Source organism: Lampris incognitus, chromosome 2, assembly GCF_029633865.1.
Source record: "Lampris incognitus isolate fLamInc1 chromosome 2, fLamInc1.hap2, whole genome shotgun sequence".
Lineage (NCBI taxonomy): Eukaryota > Metazoa > Chordata > Actinopteri > Lampriformes > Lampridae > Lampris > Lampris incognitus.
The window spans coordinates 21,536,355-21,560,529 of NC_079212.1; the positions used below are offsets into that span (position 1 = coordinate 21,536,355).

At 43.8% G+C, this 24,175-nt stretch overlaps 1 protein-coding gene across 1 annotated transcript in view; it reads right to left on the reverse strand.

The window, feature by feature from the left end:
- Positions 1 to 23,921, reverse strand: part of LOC130133409 (dihydropyridine-sensitive L-type skeletal muscle calcium channel subunit alpha-1-like) — a 34,924-nt gene extending 11,003 nt beyond the window's left edge. The window contains exons 1-32 of the mRNA XM_056302006.1: positions 23,737 to 23,921; positions 21,723 to 21,828; positions 17,202 to 17,341; positions 15,706 to 15,839; positions 15,361 to 15,513; positions 14,624 to 14,829; positions 14,276 to 14,379; positions 13,982 to 14,127; positions 13,785 to 13,866; positions 13,512 to 13,672; positions 13,161 to 13,386; positions 12,277 to 12,484; positions 11,960 to 12,080; positions 11,001 to 11,115; positions 10,778 to 10,877; positions 10,599 to 10,668; positions 10,027 to 10,159; positions 9,667 to 9,796; positions 9,513 to 9,572; positions 6,745 to 6,851; positions 6,530 to 6,617; positions 6,329 to 6,436; positions 6,077 to 6,129; positions 5,831 to 5,977; positions 5,346 to 5,547; positions 4,527 to 4,685; positions 4,243 to 4,353; positions 4,066 to 4,149; positions 3,301 to 3,348; positions 2,668 to 2,694; positions 2,437 to 2,562; positions 2,261 to 2,326 (exon numbers count right to left, since the gene is read on the reverse strand). Coding sequence (XP_056157981.1) covers positions 2,261 to 2,326; positions 2,437 to 2,562; positions 2,668 to 2,694; positions 3,301 to 3,348; positions 4,066 to 4,149; positions 4,243 to 4,353; positions 4,527 to 4,685; positions 5,346 to 5,547; positions 5,831 to 5,977; positions 6,077 to 6,129; positions 6,329 to 6,436; positions 6,530 to 6,617; positions 6,745 to 6,851; positions 9,513 to 9,572; positions 9,667 to 9,796; positions 10,027 to 10,159; positions 10,599 to 10,668; positions 10,778 to 10,877; positions 11,001 to 11,115; positions 11,960 to 12,080; positions 12,277 to 12,484; positions 13,161 to 13,386; positions 13,512 to 13,672; positions 13,785 to 13,866; positions 13,982 to 14,127; positions 14,276 to 14,379; positions 14,624 to 14,829; positions 15,361 to 15,513; positions 15,706 to 15,839; positions 17,202 to 17,341; positions 21,723 to 21,828; positions 23,737 to 23,921 — 3,906 coding nt within the window. The remainder of the gene's footprint in view (positions 1 to 2,260; positions 2,327 to 2,436; positions 2,563 to 2,667; positions 2,695 to 3,300; positions 3,349 to 4,065; positions 4,150 to 4,242; positions 4,354 to 4,526; positions 4,686 to 5,345; positions 5,548 to 5,830; positions 5,978 to 6,076; positions 6,130 to 6,328; positions 6,437 to 6,529; positions 6,618 to 6,744; positions 6,852 to 9,512; positions 9,573 to 9,666; positions 9,797 to 10,026; positions 10,160 to 10,598; positions 10,669 to 10,777; positions 10,878 to 11,000; positions 11,116 to 11,959; positions 12,081 to 12,276; positions 12,485 to 13,160; positions 13,387 to 13,511; positions 13,673 to 13,784; positions 13,867 to 13,981; positions 14,128 to 14,275; positions 14,380 to 14,623; positions 14,830 to 15,360; positions 15,514 to 15,705; positions 15,840 to 17,201; positions 17,342 to 21,722; positions 21,829 to 23,736) is intronic.
- Positions 23,922 to 24,175: the final 254 nt, after the last annotated feature.

Below are 24,175 nucleotides of genomic sequence, written 5' to 3' on the forward strand. Positions count from 1 at the left end.
TACGAAAAACAAACAAGGCTGCACTTGCCAGAGAGCTTGAAAAGAATGTATCTCCTGCAGAAGACATCCCAATCCCATCTACTTCCATCATTGATGGGATGAGCCTGGTCCAAAAAATGAATGGCAACAACAAAACCTTTGCACAGGTGGCAGAGTCAGCCTTGACCCAGGTCCTCCATGAGGGAGCACAGAGTGGGAGGATTGATGTTGTTTTTGATGTCTATCACCAGACTTCGATCAAAGATGCTGAACAACTGAACCGGGGTGGAGACATCACTCTCCAGTACAAGAATCTTGCAGGGGGACACCACGTCCAGCAGTGGAGAAAATTTCTGTGCAGTTCCTCCAACAAGACCAGTCTCATCAAGTTTCTGGTGGAAGAGTGGAAACTCCCACGATACAGAGCTATGCTGCATGGCAAGGTGTTGTACATGACCTGTGAGGAAACCTGCTACAAGTTGACAGAAGATGGGTGTGAGGAAGCAGCAGAACTGCACTCCACACATGAAGAAGCTGACACCCGTCTGCTCCTGCATGCATTGCATGCAGCAAATGCGGGCTCAAAGTCAGTTATCATCACAGCTGAGGACACTGATGTCATGGTGCTTTGTCTTGGCTTCCAGAAGGACATCACCTGTCCCATCTACCAGAAGTGTGGGACTCAGAACCGCACACGGTTTGTCGACATCACCAAACTGGCAAGTTCACTTGGAGACAGCATCTGTGACAGCCTAATTGGCTTACATGCCTTCACAGGCTGCGACACTGTCAGTGCATTCGCTGGTCGAGGGAAGCTGAATGCCCTGAAGATAGTGAGAAAGCACACTTCCTGCCAAGAGACTTTTAGTCAACTGGGACAGACATGGAATGTGAGTGATGAGCTGTTCCAGAAAATTGAGCAGTTCACCTGTCGGATGTATGTTGCTAATAGCAGCACTGCTGAGGTGAACAAACTGCGTTACCAGCTCTTCTGCACCAAAAGGGGAGAGGTTGAGTCCAGCCAGCTGCCACCATGTAGAGACTGTCTCTTTATGCATGTTCAACGAGCCAACTATCAGGCAGCAATATGGAAGTGCTGTCTGCAGGCTAACCCTGTGGTGCCAAGCCCTACTGAGTATGGATGGACAGACGATGAAGGCAAGCTGGCCATTTAATGGATGTGCTCCCCACCTGCAACAGATGTGGTCTTGGAAATGCTAACATGCAAGTGTGTGCATTCATGCAAAATGCCAAGCTGCATGTGCCTGTCAAATGGACTTCCATGCACAGACATGTGCAGGTTACAGACCTGCAGTAACCAAAAACAGCAGGATGGTCCAGAACTAGACTTTGAACTTGGGGAGTCAGATGATGAGAGAAACGAGCAGTTTGATGAATGACAGTGTGATGATTCTGATGGTATTACTGTGGTAGTAGTCTATTGATGCACAGGATGTTGATTCTGGACTTGGTTACCCAGAGCTTGATAACAATAATGTAACCATATTCACATATACGCCATTACCCTACCCATTACCATTACATATACCCACTAATGATATGGGATTACATGTATCATTGACTAAGTATATGTAAATGTCAATGTTGTTTAAAATATTAAAATAGTTCATTACCTCACTATGGTATTCCTTTTTATCATGTATTTTGATTGTGTATTTAAACAAATGTATAGAGACCAGTTTGTGACCTAACTGGCTTTGGTCTAGTTCTCATTTAAGGCTCACAATCACCTCACACAATGAAATAGTATGGGTATATTATACATTTTCTGAATCTTTACAGTCCTGTGAGTATTCCAGTTTTTGTGTTTTGTGTCCCTGATATTCCTAGATGCCACAGGGCTAAAAGAAAGTATATAGTTTAGGCGAACATTGCAGAAAGATGTGTGTTATTGACGGGTTGAAGAGCTCAAGTGACCTCTATATTTGTGAGAAATATCCACAACAGGGCTTGAATGAAAGCTAAGAAGGTCCCCTTTAAAATGATACCAAAGACAATATTATAGAACATTGAAAAATGTCCTGACCATGAGGCTAAACCAGGATATGCACCAGCGTCTAAAATGCAATTTAGTTTAGCGGGTGGTTAACTTCATGAGCTGATAACTGTGATACAGCTGCCACTCAGGAATGGTTATCATACCAAAATATCATCTACAGACATGGATCCTTTCAAAAATTATAAGTAAGTTTTGCCACCTTGAGTGTACCGAAATATCGTCTGGCCCATGGACTAATAGTGTTAGTCTATCAGACTGTACCTGCATCCCGATGACAGCGTAGATGAAAAACAGCATGACAATGAGCAGGGCAACATGGGGTAGAGCCTGTTGAACACAAAAAAGTGAAATAATATCAGCTCATTGAAACCTGTCAGGTGAAATGAGCAGCACAAAATAATGATGATAATAATGATGACGATAACAGGTTGACAGACCTGGAAAGACTTGATGAAGGTCCACAGCAGATTACGGATTCCCTCTGAGCGATTCAGCAGTTTTACCAAACGCATGACACGGAAAAGTCGGAAGAATGTGATAGAGACGCTGGCATTTTCTGAGTCCTTTAGACAAATAGATAGAGTGCATTAGAAAGACAAGAAAGCATAGCAACCACTCAGATTAAATATACAGACTCGGCTTTAACCACGGATGAACATTTGGCTTACCGCAATGGCTTGCATAGGATTAGTGTCCTGTGGAAAGTTGAAGAAAAGATGTTGGATAAATAAGTTATATTTCATACAGGGCACACTATTACTACAAGCAGACCAGTAAAAGACAGTATAAGTCAATTGTTAAGCATAATCGAGGGATATCTTTCAGTTTCAACATAGTGTTAATACAGGAGTCCATATTGTCACCTTTGATGAGACGCGTAAAGCTTGCAAAAAGACAGGTCTTGGTTACGAAAATTTGAGAATGGGAGAAATTTGTAGCTCATGCAAAATACACAATACGTTTTATTGTCACAATATTAACATTTTCCAGTAAATTGAGCCACAAAAAAAAAATTGCTGCGCTCGTGTCACACGTTGTCAAGTTAAGAGACACGTTTGCATAAACTGTCGTACATCTCTGGATGAATCCTATTGCAACACATTACCGCAAGTGTCTTGGGGATAGATCTGGCATTGGATTAGACATTAATCTTGTCTACGTCTCACCACTGAGTAACCCAACCTGAGCTACACAAGGTTCAGTCCAGTTAAGTCCCACTAGCAAAGCACAGCAAGCACAGTGGAGTGGTCACACAGCAAGACTCATGCAGCGGTGCAGTGCGGTGCAGATCAGATATTTACAGCACAGCCATGGAGACAGTACAGCCCTCCACTGGAGGCCAGGGCAGCCTGAGGAGGATAGACAAATGGGGAGTTAGATATGTGGAGGAGAGAAGGATGGAGGGGCGGAAGAGAAAGAAACTTAATTTCACAGTGGAGAAGGCTGAATTTGTCAAACGAGTCTGTGTTGGTGGAGGAAAAAGATGAGAAGACTGTAGCGTAGTAAGAGACAAAGATGTTAACAAGAGGCAGATAAAAAAAAGACAAAACAGTGATTTATTTGTGATGCTACCAAATCCTTCAATGTCTGCAAAAAAGCTCACTCATATCTTTGAAATGACTCATGTGCTCTACTAAAATGCCAAGTCAACATAGAAGAATCGAAATGTCACTGAAAATTTTGTCACAGAGAATTATAGGAGAAATGGTAATAATGTGGCATATTATTATAATACTGCCCTAATAAGGAGAGCTTGGTGTTTGGTTGATGGAGCATTGCAGTGTATGTGAGGCAGGGTTGGCAGTGTGTTTGGTGTTGCACCAGGCGGTGTGGGATGGCTTGGCCAATGGCGGTACTGACCACGTCCTGTGGTGCTAATTCTGCTAGCCTGAAACGGCTGACGCCCCATGATGAACAGGCCACATTCAGTATTTTAAAATAGAATCGCTAATACTGACTTGGAATGTCTCACGTGGACAACGCAAGGGATTTCACATACATTTACATCTGCATTCAGAAACCTGAAGTCTGGCAAGGAGTTTTTTTTTTTAACCATTTTTACTCACATCAACCTCACTCAGGATGACATCAACAACACTACCCACAACAATGAGGAAGTCAAACACGTTCCACGGGTCTCCAAAGTAGCCCTGCACAGACAGATAAATGGCTGTCAGATGGTTGGATGCTGGATAGAATCCAATAGCATTTGAACAATAACAATAGGTCTCTTGCGTGCCTACCCTAGCTTTGAAAGCCATGAGTTTGAGAATCATCTCCACAGTGAAGAGCACGGTGAAGATCAGGTTCAGCGTGTCAGACAGCTTGGTAACATGGTCTGATTGGTTACAGTGCTGTTTGATAGGAAATGGTGGAGTTTCAAACAAAAAGTCAAGTCAACATGTCATAAATGCTCATTTGATATATTCCACAGTGCTGTTGTTATTCATGATGCCTTCATACAGCTATAGGTGGAATTACCAAGTGCATGTTACTGATGGCATAACATTGACACATGAACATGTACCTGGATCCCAAGACACAGGGTGTTGAGTAATATTAGGAAGAACATGAGGTACTCAAAGTAACAAGAGGTGACTATATACCAGACCCGATACTGGTAAGGGTTCTTGGGAATATAGCACCTGAGAGGTCGAGCCTTCAGAGCATACTGCACACACTGACGCTATAGGAAAAGACACAACAGAGGATAGTAGTGTTAATAGAACAAATATAAATGAATTAAGAGATAGTTTGGAAATAAACTCGGGTATAACTCAAGCAAATTATAACAAGTATAAAACCAGTCCTTAAATAGCATCAATCCTTTACAGTTTACGGTGAGAATATTTGCACTATGGTCATATTTCAAAGTGTCATCTCATTTGGTGTCAGTTCTTTTTTTTTCTTTTTGGATTTTTACCCCCTTTTCCTCCTGGCCAATTACCCCACTCTTCCGAGCCATCCTGGTCACTGCTCCACCTCCTCTGCCGATCCGGGGAGGGCTGCAGACTACCACATGCTTCCCTCGATACCATGTGGAGACGCCAGCCGCTTCTTTTCACCTGACAGTGATGAGTTTCACCAGGGGGACGTAGCATATGGGAGGATCACGCTATTCCCACCAGTTCCCCCTCCCCCCTGAACAGGCACCCCAACCAACCAGAGGAGGCGCTACTGCAGTGACCAGGACACATACCCACATCCGACTTCCCACCCGCAGACATGGCCAATTGTGTCTGTAGGGATGCCCAACCAAGCTGGAAACAACACAGGGATTTGAACCAGGATCCTTGTGTTGGTAGGCAATGGAATGGACTGCTACGTTATCCAGATGCCAGTGTACCTGGTTCTTGTCCAGCTCACAGTCCTTGTACTCTTGCTCGCCCTGCTCTTGGAAAGTGACGATGACAAAGCCCACGAAGATGTTCATCATGAAGAAGGCAATGAGGATGATGTAGATAATGAAGAAGATGGACATATCTACGCGGTTGTTGAAAACAGGGCCCATGTCTTCCTTGTCTGAATCTATGGCTTGGTACAGCAGCCTAGGAGGGGGTTACGTTAAGGGCAGGAGCGATGGAGAGATGGAGTGAGATTGGTTGTGAAAGGGATCACAGATAGAAATCCAGTGACAGCAATTCTTATAAATTGAATTTATTATTTAACAAGATAGACATATTACTTTCTTTTCCATCGCTGGCCCCAGAAAATATAATTACTCTGGGCCCCAATATCTGCGTAATCAAATATTCTGACTTCCAGGTCAATGAAATGGATGAAAAAAAAAATCCAAGATGCAATCTATCAAATCAAGGTTTCTATACTCACCGTGGCCAGCCTTCAAATGTTGAAACAGTGAAGAGGGCCAACATGCCATAGAGCACGTTGTCGAAGTTAAAATCACTGTTCAGCCATTCTCTTTTAGCCAGTACAGTGTCTTGGAGGGAGTTCTCTATGTGTTTCACGAAGACGCCCCTGACAGAATACAAAGTGATTGGTCATCATGGAAAAATTACCTCTGTTCTGACGGATGAAAAGGTGAAAGCGTTAAGAAAGACGAGCTATTTCTCTTACTGGCATTCCTCCGCGGTCATTTTGGAGGGATCTGTGCAGCTGTAGAATTTACCCTGTAGATAAAAAGGGTTATGGTACATTTAACATGCTTAGAGAAAGCCTCTCAGTAGAGATTAAGTTCAAAATGTTAACTTCTTATGATTTTCTGCTTTTTGGTTGGCTTTACTGCTGGTGATGTAGGAATTTAAGGCAAACGCTACTACATGTAAGTAAGCAGAATGTAAATGTAAAATACAAATATTTGACACCCACCTTGAAAAGTTGGACTCCGATACAGGCAAACATGAAATTCAGCAGCATGGTCACCAAAACAATGTTGCCAATGGTTTTGATGGCCACAAACACACACTGAACTACATGCTGTCAACACAGAAATAAAAAAAAGTGATATAAGTAATTAATATCATTTGAAAGTGTGTATTTGTGAACATATGTATTTGTCTTATACAGCACCTTTAACCCCTTGGCTCTATTGATAGCCCTTAGAGGCCTCAGCACCCTCAGCACCCTGAGAATCTTCACTACTGAGATGGCACTGGACCTGCACACAACACAAAGAAAGTATAATAAAGTAGATCCTGGGAATAAAATATAGTTTGCAGCACAAGCCTATGTTAAATGTGTGTTAAAAGAATCAAAATATAACCATGTCTTTCTCTTTTACTCACTCCATTCCCATAGAGAGCAGGGAGACTCCAACCACGATGAGATCCAAGATGTTGAAGGAGTTACGGCAGAAGGAGCCCTTGTGCATGAAGGCTCCGTACACTGTCATCTGTTGGTCAGATATACTACAGTTACACCAAAACATTCATGTCATACCCGCCTGGGTATGTTTGAGTTACAGTCCTGAGGATCACTGTCTTTGTTGAACTTACTGACACTAGAGTAGAGTAAAACCTCAAAGTCCTCAAGGGGCAATTTGCTTTGCAGACAGCAGTCCAACACAAATACATCAATACATCATACACACACACAGCACCAGATCCATATCTCCCACACCGTCACCATGAATCATGGGAAAAAGAAAGAAATGAGATGACATCTGGGGTTACAGTTTGCTTAAAAAAAACCAATAGCAGATGGAGCAAAGGACAATCTGTATCTATTAGTGCTACCTTATGGTAGACTGAACCTCCACCCTGATGGAAGCATCTGCAACTCAACATGTAAAGGACAGTGAGGGTCCAAAGCAACAGTCTGTGCCTTTGAGATGACTCTCACTTCATGTCATTAAGGATAGCACCAGGAACCTTACGCCACAGCTTGACAAATTTTTCCAGTTTGTTCCTATTTTTAAGATTAAGACTGCCAGACCAGCAAATCATAGAAAAAGAAAGGACAGACTGAATAAAAGAAGAATTAAACATTTTCATCAGTGCCATGTCCACATTAAAACTTGGCAACTTCCTTAAAAAGAACAGCCATTTGATTTGCCTTTTTACAAATTGCATCTGTATTTGCATCAAAATTAAGCTTCTCGTCTAGGGCAGTGCCCAAATATTGCTGTACTGCTGCCACTGGCTCACTTATGGTGATACTGGTAACTGTATTGGTGTTTGACCACTAAATCCTGCAGAAATCCATTGGGAATTGCCAATGCTGTTACATCAGCACCTTCCCGGCTGCCAAACAGTAAAACATAATCCAAGATGGGTTTTCGTTATAGGTTTTAGTATTATGTTGGTAAAGGTCTTGTACGAGCTTGTCTACTATATCTGTTTGTTAGCCACAACAACCTTGATTTTTATCTTGAAATTCAGTTCTACACACCTTATTCTTATACATTTGGCTGCTATGCTGAAGACATATAAAATGCTTAATTTTCCCTGGAAAAGTCCTACATAACAATAACCGCAGCTGCAAAAGAGTTTTTTTTTTTACCCCCCCCCCCCCCTTTTCTCCTCAGTTATAACTGGACAGTCTCCCCGTTCTCTGAGCCATCCGGGTCACTGCGCCACGCCCTCTGCCAATCTGGGGAGGGCTGCAGACTACCACATGTCTCCTCTGATACATGTGGAATTGCAAGCCGCTTCTTTTCACCTGACAGTGAAGAGTTAGGGGGACATAGCATGTGGGAATATCACACTATTCCCTCCAGTCCCCCCCCCGAACAGGTGCCCCAACCAACCGACCAACCAGAGGAAGCGCTAGTGCAGCGTCAAGGACACATACCCACATCTGGCTTCCCACCCACAGACACGGCTAATTGTGTCTGTTGGGATGCCTGACCAAGCCGGAGGTAACACAGGGATTCGAACTGGTGTTCCCCATGTTGGTAGGCAACGGAATAGACCGCAATGCTACCTGGACGCCCTACAAAAGAGTTTTTGATTTGGATATTTGCTGATTGGCTATTATCTTAAATATGCCAGCAATAGAATGTATAAGAAAGGGCATTTGTTTGAATACAAATCTTTAGGGACTGTAACTCAAAGTCTTCAATTTATATCAAGCAAAGTCCCAGCAACTTGGTGTAATGTGTGGGGAGACTTTCCTTCAGCCAGATAATCTGGATGCAATTTCCATGGTAACAAGTATCTCCCCTACTATAAATGCTCTTGAGCAACAGGCTCCCACCAGGGTAATATAGGTGGTGTTCTGTAGCCCAACCTGCACATCGACCTTTCTAAGGGGGCCGGGAGGAGGAGAAATCCCTTCTGGAAATCAATGGAACAAATCATTTCAGTAGAAATAATATGGATTTATTTTCCTTTCCTTATTTTCCTAGGAAAACATGCACCACGCAACACGCAACACGCACCATCCACCAATTAAATGTTGAGCAAACAACAATATTAACATATATTTTCATCGTCACTGTGTTTCAGTTTGTCTGCAGTGATCCTTCCAAATGACTTTTTTTTTGGGGGGGGGGGATTTTTCCCCGTTTTTCTCCCCAGTTGTATTCGGCCAATTACCCCACTCTTCCCAGCTGTCTCGGTCGCTGCTCCACCCCATTTGCCGATCCGGGGAGGGCTGCAGACTATCACATGCCTCCTCCGATACATGTGCATTCGCTAGCCGCTTCTTTTCACCTGACAGTGAGGAGTTCTGCCAGGGGGACGTAGCACGTGCAAGGATGACACTATTACCCCTGGTCCCCCCTCCAAACAGGCGCCCTGACCGACCAGAGGAGGCGCTAGTGCAGCGACCAGGACACATACCCACATCCGGCTTCCCACCTGCAGACATGGCCAATTGTGTCAGTAGGGATGCCAGACCAAGCGGGAGGTACGGAATAGACCGTCACGCCACCAGCACGCCCCCAAATTACTTTGCTACTATGTTATGTGTGTGAAGTTATTGTATTGTTACAGATCTCTATCCTCCTTATCAGAGTGTCCTTTTCTGAAAACATTTGCCACTGCCATCCTTCCAGCTCTCTGAGAAGGTATTCAAGACACGAAAACAAAAGATGTGATGTTTAATTTACCTTCAGTACGATCTCAATAGTGAACACAGTCGTGAAGACGATGTCAGCGTAGGCCAAAATCTGGAGAAAGGCATCAAGATTAGGACTGTCACAAAATTAGTAAACGCTATTTACTAATCAAAATGCACCCTAAAGCATTAGCCCATGTTTTCACCTGGTTCCTGTAAGACTTGGGGTCGATGGGGTCCTCAGCGGCCAGGGAGATGGAAGAGAGCAGGATGAACAGAAGGATTAAGTTGGTGAAGGATGAAGCATTGATGATCTTGTAGCAAAACTTGCGGAACCTGGTCCATATGTAAACACCCACATCCACGTACACATATACATACACACATGCACGCACGCACACACACACACACACACACACACACACACACACACACACACACACACACAAAAACAACAAAATCTAGTCATCAATAAATTCATTAATTTCACTTGTGTTTTCATGATAGGAGACATTACTGAATACATTAATCTGAGATGTTGTTGTCCAGGGGGGTCTGGTTCTCACTTGTTCTGAGGGCCAAAGATGTAGAAAGAGCTGGCCTCAGGCAATGGCACTGCCTCCTCCTTTAGCTGCAGGTCAGCCATTGGTCGAGGCCGGGGGCTGATGGGGATATCTGGTTCTTCCTCCTCGTCATCACCTACAGCATGGCAGGGAGGGGGAAATGGCAGATGGGTGACGAAAAACCTTTTGCAAAACATCAATTTCTTGGGACAGAAGGCCAGTTACTGTACTATACAAACAAGAGGGAAAGCAAAGACTTGGCTAAATATAGCACTCCTGCTGGATGAAAGGGAAACTACTTAAATGTAAATAGTTAATCATATATTAGGCTTTATATGGCAGGGCTCAGAGTGTGTGAAAATAGTCTAACTTTAGACTGTCTATAAATACGATGGGGAATCTTCAGGGTTTAATAATATTGGGGGCGTACTATACTTAAACTGCAGCCTAGCTAAGAGAGGTGCAACAGCCAATGTAATAAATTTAATGCTTGCAATCTCCAACATATCCATTCATACATGTGAAAATAAAAGAACCATTTTCTAGGCTATTATCTGGCATGTCAGACGTTTTACCTGGGAAGTCTGCCGGTGGGAATGGATCTTTCACTTCATTCACATTGGACTCAAACTCATCAATTTTGAGCTGACAAATTCAACAAGGAGGCAATGCATAATTAATGTACAGAGTATTGTATGGACTGATGATTTGTCAGCACAAAAAAATTTGATATGGTATCAAAAAGTACCCTAACCTTGGCTGTAGTGGGGATACCCTCGATTTTGGCCCTCTGTTCTGCCAGTTTTTTAGCCATCCTCTCTCTCTCTTCGTCGGACTTGTCAGGCATCTTAGACCTGGAGGACCAGAAAACAATAGACATGGTGAGAGCTGTGTTTATGGTAGCTGCAGTATAGTCTACCTCATTGTGGTTTAACACCTCACGCTCCCTTTGCACAGTCCCCTATTGACTCTTTCACCTTAACAGCTTCCTTCTCAACTTTTCTTCAGCCTTTTCCTTCTGAGCTGAAGTCAGGCTCTCAGCCTCTGCTAGGTTGTCAACAGCAATGGCCAGGAACACGTTTAAGAGGATATCTGGTTGTACTGAGCTTAGGAAAACAAAAGTAATGATGACAACAACAACAACAGGTACGGAAATCAGTGGTACGGATGTAGACCTTACTGCTGACATTACGCCACTATTCTAATTTCATTAAAATGCTGCATACTGTGGCATCCGGGTGGCATGGCGGTCTATTCCGTTCCCTACCAACACGGGGATCGCTGGTTCGAATCCTCGTGTTACCTCTGGCTTGGTCGGGCATCCCTACAGACACAATTGGCTGTGTCTGCGGGTGGGGAGCCAGATGTGGGTATGTGTCCTGGTCGCTGCACTAGCGCTTCCTCTGGTTGATCGGGGCGCCTGTTCGAGGGGGAGGGGGAACTGGGGGGAATAGCGTGATCCTCCCACGCGCTACGCCCCCCTGGCAAAACTCCTCACTGTCAGGTAAAAAGAAGCAGCTGGCGACTCCACCTGTATCGGAGGAGGCATGTGGTAGTCTGCAGCCCTCCCCGGATCGGCAGAGGGAGTGGAGCAGTGACTGGGATGGCTCAGAAGAGTGGGGCAATTGGCCGGATACAATTGGGGAGAAAAAGGAGGGGAAAATTCATATCAAATAACCAAATAAACAAACAAACAAACAAACAAACAAACAAACAAATAAATACCAAGTCCAGTTGCACTTGATTCAATTCCTTTGGATAGCCATGACCTGGATGAATGAGGAACATTCACAGACAAACAAACAAACAAACAAACAAATAAATGCTGCGCACATTTTATTTACATTGATCAAATAATGCTGAACTTTCATGAGGTTGAATACTTTTAAGTCCCAGTGGGCTTGGACAATATAAAGTGAGGAAGTGTGAAGGATACAGTTTCCACAGACGAAGAGGACGATGAAGTAGATGCTGACCAGGATGCCAGGGAAAGCAGGGCCTCCATGGGCCATGATGCCATTGTTCATGATGGCATTCCACTTTTCTCCTGTTAGCACCTGAAAGTGGGGGACATAAAGCAATTGAAACTTCAAGGAAATGTGGAAATTAAGCGGTCAGATGGCAAATTAAAAAAAGTGTAAATAAGTTTTAAAGGTTCCCTAACATTGTTTGTCCTGTGATGGTTTTAGTTCTAGGTGGAGGGATGTGAATTTGAGGAAAGTATGTATGAGCCAGGAGTGTTTTGCCCCTCACCTGGAACACACTGATGAGGGCCTGTGGAAAGTTATCAAAGTTACTTCGTCTGGGTCTGTTGTTGGGGAAGTTGAACTTCCCTCCAAACACCTGCATGCCCAGGAGTGAGAAGATGACGATGAAGAGGAAGAGAAGGAGGAGCAGGGAGGCGATGGAACGGACAGAGTTGAGGAGGGAGGCCACTAAGTTACTCAGAGATGTCCAGTATCTGGGAGGAAAAAGAGGTATGCCCAAAAGCACAAATAAACCATGGTAAAAGCAAATTCTCTGTAGACTGTTTCTACATATATAGTCATCCATCCATCCATCCATCCATTCACCCATCCATCAATCCATCATCTTCTTGACCACTTTTCTGGGTCAAGGTTGCAGTGGTAGTAGGGCCATCTGTATAATATCAATTTATTTTACATTAAAGGTCCTATGTATAATTTTTTCGATTTCCTGATGCATAATATGAGTAGTAATTATTGGCAGTGCTCACAGGAGCTGGGCTGGCTGAGTTGTTTTTGTTGTTGTTTGACATCCAGGCTGTTCAAAGGATTGGCTCACATTTGCAGTCCTCAGAGAACTGTGCAGCAATTGCTGCAAATTGAAATCTACTAAAAGCGTTCAAAAATGACAGATGTTGCTGAACGTGATGGATTTTTGCTACCAATTTCATTTGAATTGCTTGTTTTGGTTGCTTTATTCCCATCACTCAATGACAGGGGTCAGGATTCAAGATGAATTACATGTGGCAACTTTAAATCTATGATCAAATGTTTAATATTATTTAGTGCTCATGGTGCAAATGAACAACATCAGTCCCACCACAGCAGGTAGTTAATTCTATTGAAAAAAAAAAGTGCCAACATTGGCCTGATGGGGTGAGGGTGACTTACTTGGTGACCTTGAGGATCCTTAGCAGCCTGATACACCTGAGGATGGAGAATCCCAGAGGAGCCATGGCCCCTGTAGACAACAAGATCACCTCCAGGATGCCACATAGCACCACGAAGAAGTCAAATCGGTTAAAGAGGGACATGAAATAGGCCCTGGGACCCAGAGCGTACATTTTCACCAACATCTCCAGTACAAACAGTATCAGCAGCACCCTGGTGGTAACATCTGGTGAGGAGAGACAGAATCAGAAATCATTTTCAGATGAAGAGTGCATGGGAAATTGGCCTGTGCAAAAAACTGAACTACAACCTAAACAAACAGCTAGTTTCATCAGCTGATAGATGACTAACCTTGTAGACTGGTGAGCGAGTCAGGCTGGTGGTGGTGTTCTGTAGCTATGGCTAGGGTGTTGAGGAACACCAGGAACATCACGGCCCAGTAAAATGCTTTGGTTTTCACATACACCAAGCACTTCATTCTGAAGAAACGATTCCAGCGACGTGCCAGGTGACTACACAAAGAGAGCAAGTGTTTTGACTTGGCCTGCTGACGGTGGATATTTGATGTCTGTAGTTTCACAGTTACACTAAATAGTAAATGAAGAGCTAAAGAAACAAACTCACAAGTAGTAGACAATTTTGCTCTTCCCTTCCAGGCTGTATAGGCTGTCTGTGTCAGAATCCCCACTTGTCAATGGCAGGAGACCTGGTTAAGAGAGGAACGGTTGAAAATCACAAACACCCATAAACTTCTAGAAATTCGTGTCAAGAGCATCTCTAGAAGAGACAGTGGATGAGATGGCATATGAAGCAATGCTGACCATTGCCCTCCTGGTCAACATCCAGGACCTCGGCATGAGTGATCCATTCCATGTAGCCATGGAGGTCTTCATCAAGCTGCTGGCGCTCTCGCAACTTCTGAAACTCTCCACGTGACTTGGCCTTCTCTCGCTCCTTAGTGAACTCTCTGTGTTGACAATCAGAGAAATGTGTATCATTACTTCTTCCATTGTTTTCTAGAAGTAAGAAATTCACATGCTGAGGGACTATGGTAGAAACGGAGAGTTGTGTAGCAGGCAGTAAAGATGGGTAGTGAAGCTGGGAAGTTGTCTTACCCACTGAGCACGCCCAAAACCAGATTAAGTACAAAGAAGGAGCCGAGTAGAATGAGGGTAACAAAGTAGAGCCAGGGCCATTCGTGTCCAATGGCGTCATTCACCTGAAAGACAAGAGTGTGTTACTAGTGTCAGCTATGAGCAAGGCTACTATTATCCAACTCTTGTTTTTCACAACCACCACCAAAAGCGTTTATATCCTTGTTCCAATCAAAATGGGGCGAGTAAATTATTAGGCTATGAAACTAGGTTTACAGGGCAGGAGCAAAAAAATTTAAGTATGATTTCTTTTTCTTCCCTAATATTGAATCTGGAAACAGCTGAGATAAAGGTAAAGTTGTCACTGACCCAGTACAGCACTGTGGTCCAACTCTCCATGGTGATAGACTGGTATACTGTGAGCATGGCAAAACCAATGTTGTCAAAGTGGGTGATGCCATTGTTGGGCCCCTCCCAGCCAGGCCGACACTCAGAGCCATTGATGGCACAGCGACGTCCATTACCAGCCTGGGCACAAGGAGCAGGCAGCTCACCTTCTGCTGTGGCATAGATGTCTATGGAGCAGAGAAAAGAGGTTTATTCATAGAGGTGGAAGATCCAGAATTATTAAGTTATTCATATCAATAATAATAAACTTCATTTATATTGCACCTTTCTAAACAACGTTAAAAGGTGCCTAATAACATCATGTATCACCAGCTCATCTGTGTGGAGTTTGCGTGTACCCTGCTCTGTTTACAGGGGTTTCCCTGAGTACTTTTCTCCCACAATTCAAAGACATGCATGTTAGATGAACTGCAATGCCTAAATTGCCCATAGGTGTGAATTATATGTGAGTGACTGTGTGTGTGGCTCCTGTGACAGACTGGTGACTTGTCCAGGGTATCTCCCTGCCTTCTGCCCAAAGCCTGCTGGGATAGGCTCAAGCCCCCCTCAACCCTGAACTGGATTACACAGGTATAGATAATGGATGGATGGATGGATGGATGATGTATCATGAACAAAATCCTACCCTTGTGTAATATAGTTTATTTCATGTGTCTGTAACTGTCTCAACTGTTACAAATGTGTCATTATTTACATACTTGTGCCAGTATAGTAGCAGGTCTTGTGCATCTTGCACTTGAAGAGCTCCAGGCCCACAATGGCATAGATGGTAACCAGTAGAAAGACCAGCAGGGCAATATGCAGCAGAGGCAGCATCGCTTTGAGGATGGAATTCATCACCACTTGCAGACCTGAGGTGCAGCAGACAAATCAAAGGTTTTTACTCACCAGTGAAACTTAGACTCTGTTTCCATTTTTAGTGCAACACCACACTTCGCCGTACAGCGTCATGCTCCATATCAGGCTTATTTTTATCTCCTCTGCAGTGTGTGTGTGTGTGTGTGTGTGTGTGTGTGTGTGTGTAGTGAGGTTTAGGTTCTTACTGGGGACTCCAGAGACCAGACGTAGGGGCCGCAGTACTCTAAAGGCTCTCAGGGCTTTCATGTCGAACCCCCCACCCTTCTCCATTGGCACACCTGCTATTTTGTTGATGGTGTCCAAGGCAAAGGTGAAGAGGCTGTAGGTGAAGGTAACAGAGACATTAGGTGATAGGCTTCACAAAACTGAAATTCAATTTTAATAAACGGAAGACTCACAGGGACATTGTAAAGAAAAACTCATATTCACTCAAAAGTAAATGTTCATACATTGTTTGCTGCGTTTAAAATAATTAAATTTGCTTTCTATGTTTGAAATAAAGACCCACCTACCTACCTACCTATATATTATCTTTGAGTAACAATAATAATGATATAATAATAACTACAATAATAATAATAATAATAATGAAGTTTAGTTATAGAATGCTTTTCAAGGTACTCAAAGATGCTTTACATAAGTTAAAATAAACAAAAGCAACCCACCAAAAACATATAACACACAACATTAATCACTAATTAAAAGCAATTCTTAAGAGGTGAGTTTTGATTAATGATGTGAATGTGGACAGATCGGTGCAGTCTCGGATGTGTTAGGGGAAGGGGTTCCAGAGGGAGGGGGCAGCTATGGAAGAGGCTCTGTCGCCCCAGGTCCGGTGCTTGGTCCTGTGTGTGGTGGATACAGGAGGTTGGCATTGGAGCAGCGAAGGCTGCAGGAAGGAGTATGGTAGTGGAGCAGGTCAGTGAGGTAGGAGGCGGCCTGGTTATGGAGGTCTTATGAATGAGGAGAAGAACTTTGAACTGGATCTGTTGTGGGACCGGGAGCCAGTGGAGGTTCCAGAGGGCAGGGGTGATGTGGTCACGGGAGCAGGAGTGGGTGATCAGGTGAAAAGCTGAGTTCTGGGTGTACTGGAGTTTGTTTAGGACTTTGGATGATGAGCCGTAGAGAATGCTGTTGCAATAGTCAAGTCTGGATGTGATGAAGGCATGGATCAAGATTTCAGCAGCAGAGAAGGAGAGTGATGGGTGGAGCCGAGCTATGTTTTTTAGGTGGAAAAAGGCAGTTCTGATGATTCCAAGGTTGCGGATGTGTGGGGAGGGGGACAGAGTGGATTTATCGATGGTGAAACAGAAGATGTGAGTGGTTTTGGTGAGAAATTTGGGACCGATGATGATCATGTCAGATTTATCACCATTTAGTTTGAGGAAGTTGGCTTGCATCAGTGATTAAATTTCATCGTACCTTCTTTTGTGTGAAAAGTTAATATAAATATTTGCCTAAATGCTTTTGATCAGAATTAAGTTTTTCATTGCAGACGGACATCATACCTGTCACTGATCAAGCATTCTTCATGAAAGAAGAAAATTGTGACATTTCATCAAAATGTATGTATCCGTTACTTATAAACCATTATTACAATAATAGATTTTTATCAAGATTAGCTGTGCCCATTGGCCTTCGGGTGTGGAGGCTACCATGTGTAGCCCTGAGCTCATCTTACCCCATGAAGACGATGACAAAGTCCAGTATGTTCCAACAGTTCCGTAAATAGGCCCCCTCATGGAAAACAAACCCATATGCCACTATCTTCAGGAAGCACTCTAAGGTGAAGATGATCAAAAAAATGTACTCCAGACTCTCCTGAGAAAGGAAACACATAGATGAGGAGTGTGAGATTTTACAAAGCTCAAACCTTTCAAAGGAAGACTATTCCAAGGATAATACTCTTAAGCGTGAGCATTAGTTTGACTTAGACCTACAAAACCTCAGACATGTGAGATGATTTGGAGTGGAGATGTAGCTGGTATTCTTTACATTTGCTTGCAATAGAAAAACTCACATTCCGATGGCACGTTTAAGGACTGATTAAACGGGTCATCAGTGGTTGATAAATTGGAGGTTAAATGGCTTAATGTTCAGTGTATTGCATAGATTCATGGAAGAACCTGGGAGTCATCAGTCAACCCATCTCTTAATCTCTTTTATGAGATGTTAGAATTTACTCCAAACTCACAGGAAGTTAAATCAGTTCATCTGGACACAACATTTATTGAGAGAGAAATATTTCATCACTCATCTAAGTGACATCTTCTTGAGACTGAAGAGGTCACTTAGATGAGTGATGAAACATTTCTCTCTCAATAAATGTTGTGTCCAGATGAACTGATTTAACTTCCTGTGATTTCCTTACCTGGTTTATTGAGCATGCATCAAAACATTTTTACTCCAAACTTTGCAAAAAAAAAAAAATTGCTTTGTTGAGGAGCAGTAGACCTGAATGAGAATGTCAGTATTGAGCTTGAATAAGGTAACCAATTAGCATTTTTGCACTTTCACATCATTCTTTATCAAAATATCTGGCATTAGAGTTGATGTAATTCAGAGAAAACAAGAGGACGTGACACAGCAGATAGGCACAACACTGTGTATGGGTTTCATCAGACTTCACTGACTTTTGAGTTTGTGTGAAACCTTTGCTCACATTCAAGTCTGTGTGAGTGTGTGTGTGTGTGTGTGTGTGTGTGCGTGCGTGCGTGCGTGCGTGTGTGTGTGTGCGTGTGCGTGCATCCAGACAGCCACACTGATATCACTGATTATTAGACAGTGAGAGAAATTCACACAGGACAAATATTTGCATTTGAGTGTCAGCAGGGGTCCCCCTCCCTTTTTTTCTCCCTAATTGTGCCCCACTCTTCTGAGCCATCCCAGTCGCTGCTCCACCCCCTCTGCCAATACGGGGAGGGCTGCAGACTATCACATGCTTCCTCCGATACATGTGGAGTTGCCAAGCCGCTTCTTTTCACCTGACAGTGAGAAGTTTCGCCAGGGGGACGTAGCGCGTGGGAGGATCACGCCGTTCCCCCCAGTTCCCCCTCCCCCTCGAACAGGTGCCCTGACCGACCAGAAGAGGCGCTAGTGCAGCGACCAGGACACATACCCACATCTGGCTTCTCACCTGCAGACACAGCCAATTGTGTCTGTAGGGACGCCCGACCAAGCTGGAGATAACATGGGGATTCGAACTGGTGATCCCCGTGTTGGTAGGCAACGGAATAGACCACCACACTACCTGGACGCCCCGAGCAGGGTTTTGTTTGATACCAAATCTCTACACCACTTTCTGCTTTCTGGTGTACTGCACTTGTAATGAAAGTGTGTGATAAATGACTTCTCTTGCTCTTTACTCTTGACAGTACCTAAAAGGAAAGCATAAAAAGAGGAGAAAATAGCAGGCTATGAAACAGCTTCCTTGCTACTTAGTCTTTATACATAACCCAATTACTGATTGTTCAAATAATGCTGTAAAATGCTGCATGAATTCTATTTACATTGATCAAACAATGCTGAAATATTCATCGACATCTACTCAGTACCCTTAGGTATTAATCAGTTATGACTCTCAAGGCCAAAGCTGCATACACCACCTAGAAAACATAAATTCACTGAGAGATAAAAAGAAAAACAAGAAACAAATGCATTGATTAAAGTAAATCGTACTGGGGTGACTAGTGGAGCTACACTGCTGAGAAGTATTAAAATACAGTTTTAGAGCCACCATGTTTTATGGGTCCGGGCTGGGTTATATGAGCCCGTGTGTGAGAAATGCTTGTATTCACTTGCCTCCATGAGGTGACGCTGTTTATGCCGACCTAATTCTGACAGTCAAGGGGGCTGGACTCCTACTTCAGAGACCCCTCCCATAACAACACACACACACACACACACACACACACACACACACACACACACACACACACACACACACACACACACACACACACACACACACACACACACACACACACACTCTCTCTCTCTCTCTCTCTCTCTCTCTCTCTCTCTCTCTCTCTCTCTCTCTCTCTCTCGCCCCTCTATCAGCCATCTTCTATTACATCCCTCACATTTCTGGCATGGCACAGTATAATTTCAGGGATTTGGGATAAGATAAACCAGGGTGCCAAGGATTCGTCAAGAAATGGGGTCAGCATTAAGGGCAAATGAGATTTAATGGCTTGGTGTGTAAGTCAGTCTGACTGTGTATTCTCAGGATCAGTGCTCTCCCTGTATATGGGTCATCGAGGGAGGAGTGTGTGTGTTGCCTTCCATTCTTTCCAAACACATTGGCTGATTCAGCTAACCTAACACCTCCTCTCTAGTTGATTACGTGCTAATTTGGTAAGATCATCTGGTGAGGGGATTGTTTGAAATTTAAGCCGGCACAAGACATAATTCATAATGCCCGACCAAGCTGGAGGTAACACAGGGATTTGAACGGTCGATCCCTGTGTTGTTAGGCAATGGAATAGACTGCCACACTACCCAGATGCCCAACAGAAATTGACCCTTTAATTCAAGATTTTTGGGTTTTTTTAAATCTAAATCTATCTATGCTTTGTCTCTTCTTTTCTCCATCCTAGGGGGATGAAGTGTTAAAATTCAGAATTCAATAATCCCAAAATAAAATCCCGTGCATTCCTCTAAAACGAGGACAATGCTAATATGAGCAGAATGCATTTCCTATAAGCACTCTTGGCACATGATTGCAGACCACTGCCCTCCGAGTGACATCATCCTTAATTTGGTTGTGTGTTATTTTGATATGATGGCTGGTAACGTGTATTGAACAGATAGAGGGTGGCAGGTGGTGGTTGGTGGTCATGCTAACGTACACTCTGGGTAGTATTTGTGGTACGTAGTGGGGGGGGGGGGTCAGGCCTCAAAGGCGACCCAATCAATGTGTGCAAGTGACTCTGCTTGGGCAGACTGGTCAACTCTAAAAACATCCACAACTTTTGTTACAGCTCGTTCCCTCGACACCACGATATAACTGCTACTGTGATACCACAATACAATGCCACTGTTAATAGCTCCATGGGAAACTGTGATGACAGGGTACGTGCACTGCACGTGCAAGAGCAAACATACATTTTGTGTATTTTGCACATCACACACTCAAAAATACACACAAACAATGTCACGCGAATCTAGCCCATGGAAATCCCCTGAGCCGTGAGTTATATTTTTCTCCCTCACATCAACGCTGCCCTCCCCAAGCAGTCAACACACACCTATGAGGTCTGGTGACAACTGCCACCTAGCTAGCCTTGAACTACTTAGTAACCTGACATGTAGATGAAAACCATTCGTTATCACCGCTGAGGCTACTTTACCTCTTATAAGCAGAATAAACAGCAGGCTTCAACAATTAATGTCTGTTTTCTAGGGAATGCCGTTGCAAACCCATAAAAATGACATTGCCCAGATCTGATGGCATAATATACCGACAAACATACTCGATGCTATCTTTTTTTTTTCCTAGACTCAACGTCCTTCGCTGAGATGTAATGAAATTACATGTGAGCAAGCGGTCACTCTAAATCTACATCACATCCTGGCTATGGGTGATCATTCATGATGTTTTTGAACCATCCTGTTACGCAGTCAACGTCCACTCAGACAAACTGATGGAAGAATGGCGTCACAACCATTTTAAACACGTCAATTGGGGGCCTAACTAAAGAAATTACTCTGGCCCGGAGGCATGTTGTAAATGACGCTCCGGAGGCTAAACCAATGACCACTCTGCAGTGGGGAATTCGACTTCAGAGGCTCAAAACAGATTAACAACCCGCATTGTTGTACAGCGCCACCCGCCTATCCACTGGTCAGGATTACACGTTGAATCCAAAAAAGGAAGATGGGTAAAGTGTTTTATGAGTTATAAGAATGAAGTTTGTTGAGGTCTTATGCTTCAGTATTTGGTCTTTCAAACACACACGACACTGGGTAGAAGAAGCCTGATGAAACAGTCATCGATATAATCCCATCATATCCTCATCCGACACCAGAAAGCAAAGTTAACACACTACTCATCCTACTTGCAAAGGCTCATGATAGACAACATTAGGTGTGTGTGTGTGTGTGTGTGTGTGTGTGTGTGTGTGTGTGTGTGTGTGTGTGTGTGTGTGTGTGTGTGTGTGTGTGTGTGTGTGTGTGTGTGTGTGTGTGTGCGCGCTCTCACCAAGTTTGCGTTGGTGTTATTACTGTCCTCCTCAGGCATGGGCAGGAACACAGCCAGAGCTACACAGTTAGCAAAGATTGTCAGCAGGATGATGATCTCAAAGGTCCTGAAGGGCATAGCTGAGGGTCGTAACTGTGATATATGAAGATGGTAAAACCACATGAAGATGTGGTAAAACCACAGAGCCCCCAAAACATTCTTTAGATTTATATATTTAGAAAATATGACATGCTGGGATTGCGAGAAGATGAACTAGTAAGACATGAACATGACTTTGTACCGGTTAATAGCTCATTGTGTGCATGTAGATTTTAGAGTACTTTGGGTTAAAACGCCGGTCAAGAGGACATTATGATTTAAAATGGGAAGACTCCCTCTTTCACAACACCTGGTCGTCCCAGTTGTGCTGTTGCATTGCCTCTGTGCACTCCCTGTTAGCGCCTACGTGCTATCTGACTCCAATGTAGCTTAATGGCACTTGTGTTGTTCTCTCCTGATTAGATCCTTGCTGCTAGAGTCTGCTAAATGAAATTGTAAATTGTTATCAGACTGCTTCCAAGCCTCTCTAGCGTTGATCGGCGCCTCTAGAAACCCCCCTGTGAAACCTCACCCTGAAACGGACGGTCGAGCTGTTTTGGCTTGACTTGCATGTGTAATCCTGCCTGCTGTGCAGGGCCGTTCCTACCTGAAGGGGGCGCTGTCAGAGATTTATTCTGCCAGCTCAGCATCCTTGTGATGCCATGGAACAGCTGCAGAGCCCCAGAATATGTCCAGAGCATTTTAACGCACACAACACTTAGGAAAGAAACACCAGTGGTTTCAACCGTGAGACATTCATCCAGTCTAAATACTGTGAGCATTTGAAGAATTGACATGAAAAAACACTCACACACACTTGAAAAGTATTTAAAGGATAAGTAATTTTACCCTATTTCTGGAAGTCTTCTGCTCTGAATACCATTATTTGAGGCCTGGTTTGTGGAAACATATATCAAATTGACTAAAAGACAAGCGCAAAATGACCTCTTGACTTTCTGAGCGCGATGAAGCAATAAACATTAAAGTTAATTTAAACTTCTTAGAATAATGGCTGCGATGATATCTGGAAAAGAATGTTAATTTTTTTTCACTTTAATTTCATATATCCTTTGAAAGCCATTGATGAGAGAAAAATTTAACTGGATAAACATGATCATCATCCTAAACTATCAATTTGTACATAACATACAACCATAATACACACACACACACACACACACATACATATATATAGAGAGAGAGAGAGAGAGAGAGAGAGAGAGAGAGAGAGAGAGAGAGAGAGAGAGAGAGAGAGAGAGAGAGAGAGAGAGAGAGAGAGAGAGCGAGCCATGAATTATGGGGGATTGACTTCAGACTGCAAGCATGATGGAAATCCCCCCCACAGGGGCAAAGAATCAGTCACCACCCTGACTTGTCTTCATGTTGGGAGTCTTAGACTTTTTGCATTTCAAAACTACGCCCACATTAAAGACAAGAGTGCCCACCAACTAGGACACTTATCCACTAAAATAAAGCAACTTCACTGATTGTTTATGTCTTCACAGGTGTAAATAGCTCAAGGGTAAAGAGACCTCACAGTGAAAAGACCAGCATGACATGCTTGATATTAACACAAGGCAGCCAGCTGCATGAGAAAAGCCTTAACAAACTCCTGGGAGCCCCTCAGGAGCGATTTGAAAGAGACCTGGCTTGGTTGTGCTTTTCACACCTGGACCATCCAGCAGCTGTCAACTCACTTCCCACATCATTTCCATATAAATAATGTACTACATTTCTGATAAGTGCCAATCCTTTGTGATCATACAATGCTCATACTCATGTTCAACAATTACTCATTGAGGGACGTGTGGAGAGCTGGCCAATGTACACATCACTCTGTGTGTGTGTGTGTGTGTGTGTGTGTGTGTGTGTGTGTGTGTGTGAGAGACACAGAGAACGAGAGCGAGAGAGAGGGAGTGTTTACGATGAAGGATACTTCCACTCCACGATGTTGATGCAGGCCTTGCGGAAAGGGTTTTTCAGGTTAAAGAGGAAGAGGGAGCGCGCCGGTCGAGGGTTGCCTCCTGTAGCCTGCAGCTTCTTCAACTTCTCCCTCTGCTTCCTCTTCAGCTCCTCTTCATTCATGATGACCGGCTTGGCTGCCTCTCCATTGGCCGCCATCTTGATTCCACCTGAGATCAGCTCCTTGTCCTGAAGAAACGTGTCCTCTCACCAAATATTCCAACAGTGGGGCACGGCACAGCTTCGTGCTGCAGAGCTCCCCCCAGGTCCAAATCCTTTAAATCCTGTGTGTTTGTGTGTGAGCTCCTCTGTCGCCCTCGCTCCTTCTCTTCCTCCAATTCTATCTCTCTCACAGAGAGCCACAGGCCTCTCCTCCCGGCCAAGGGCTTCTGACAGAAAAGTCCACCGGGAAG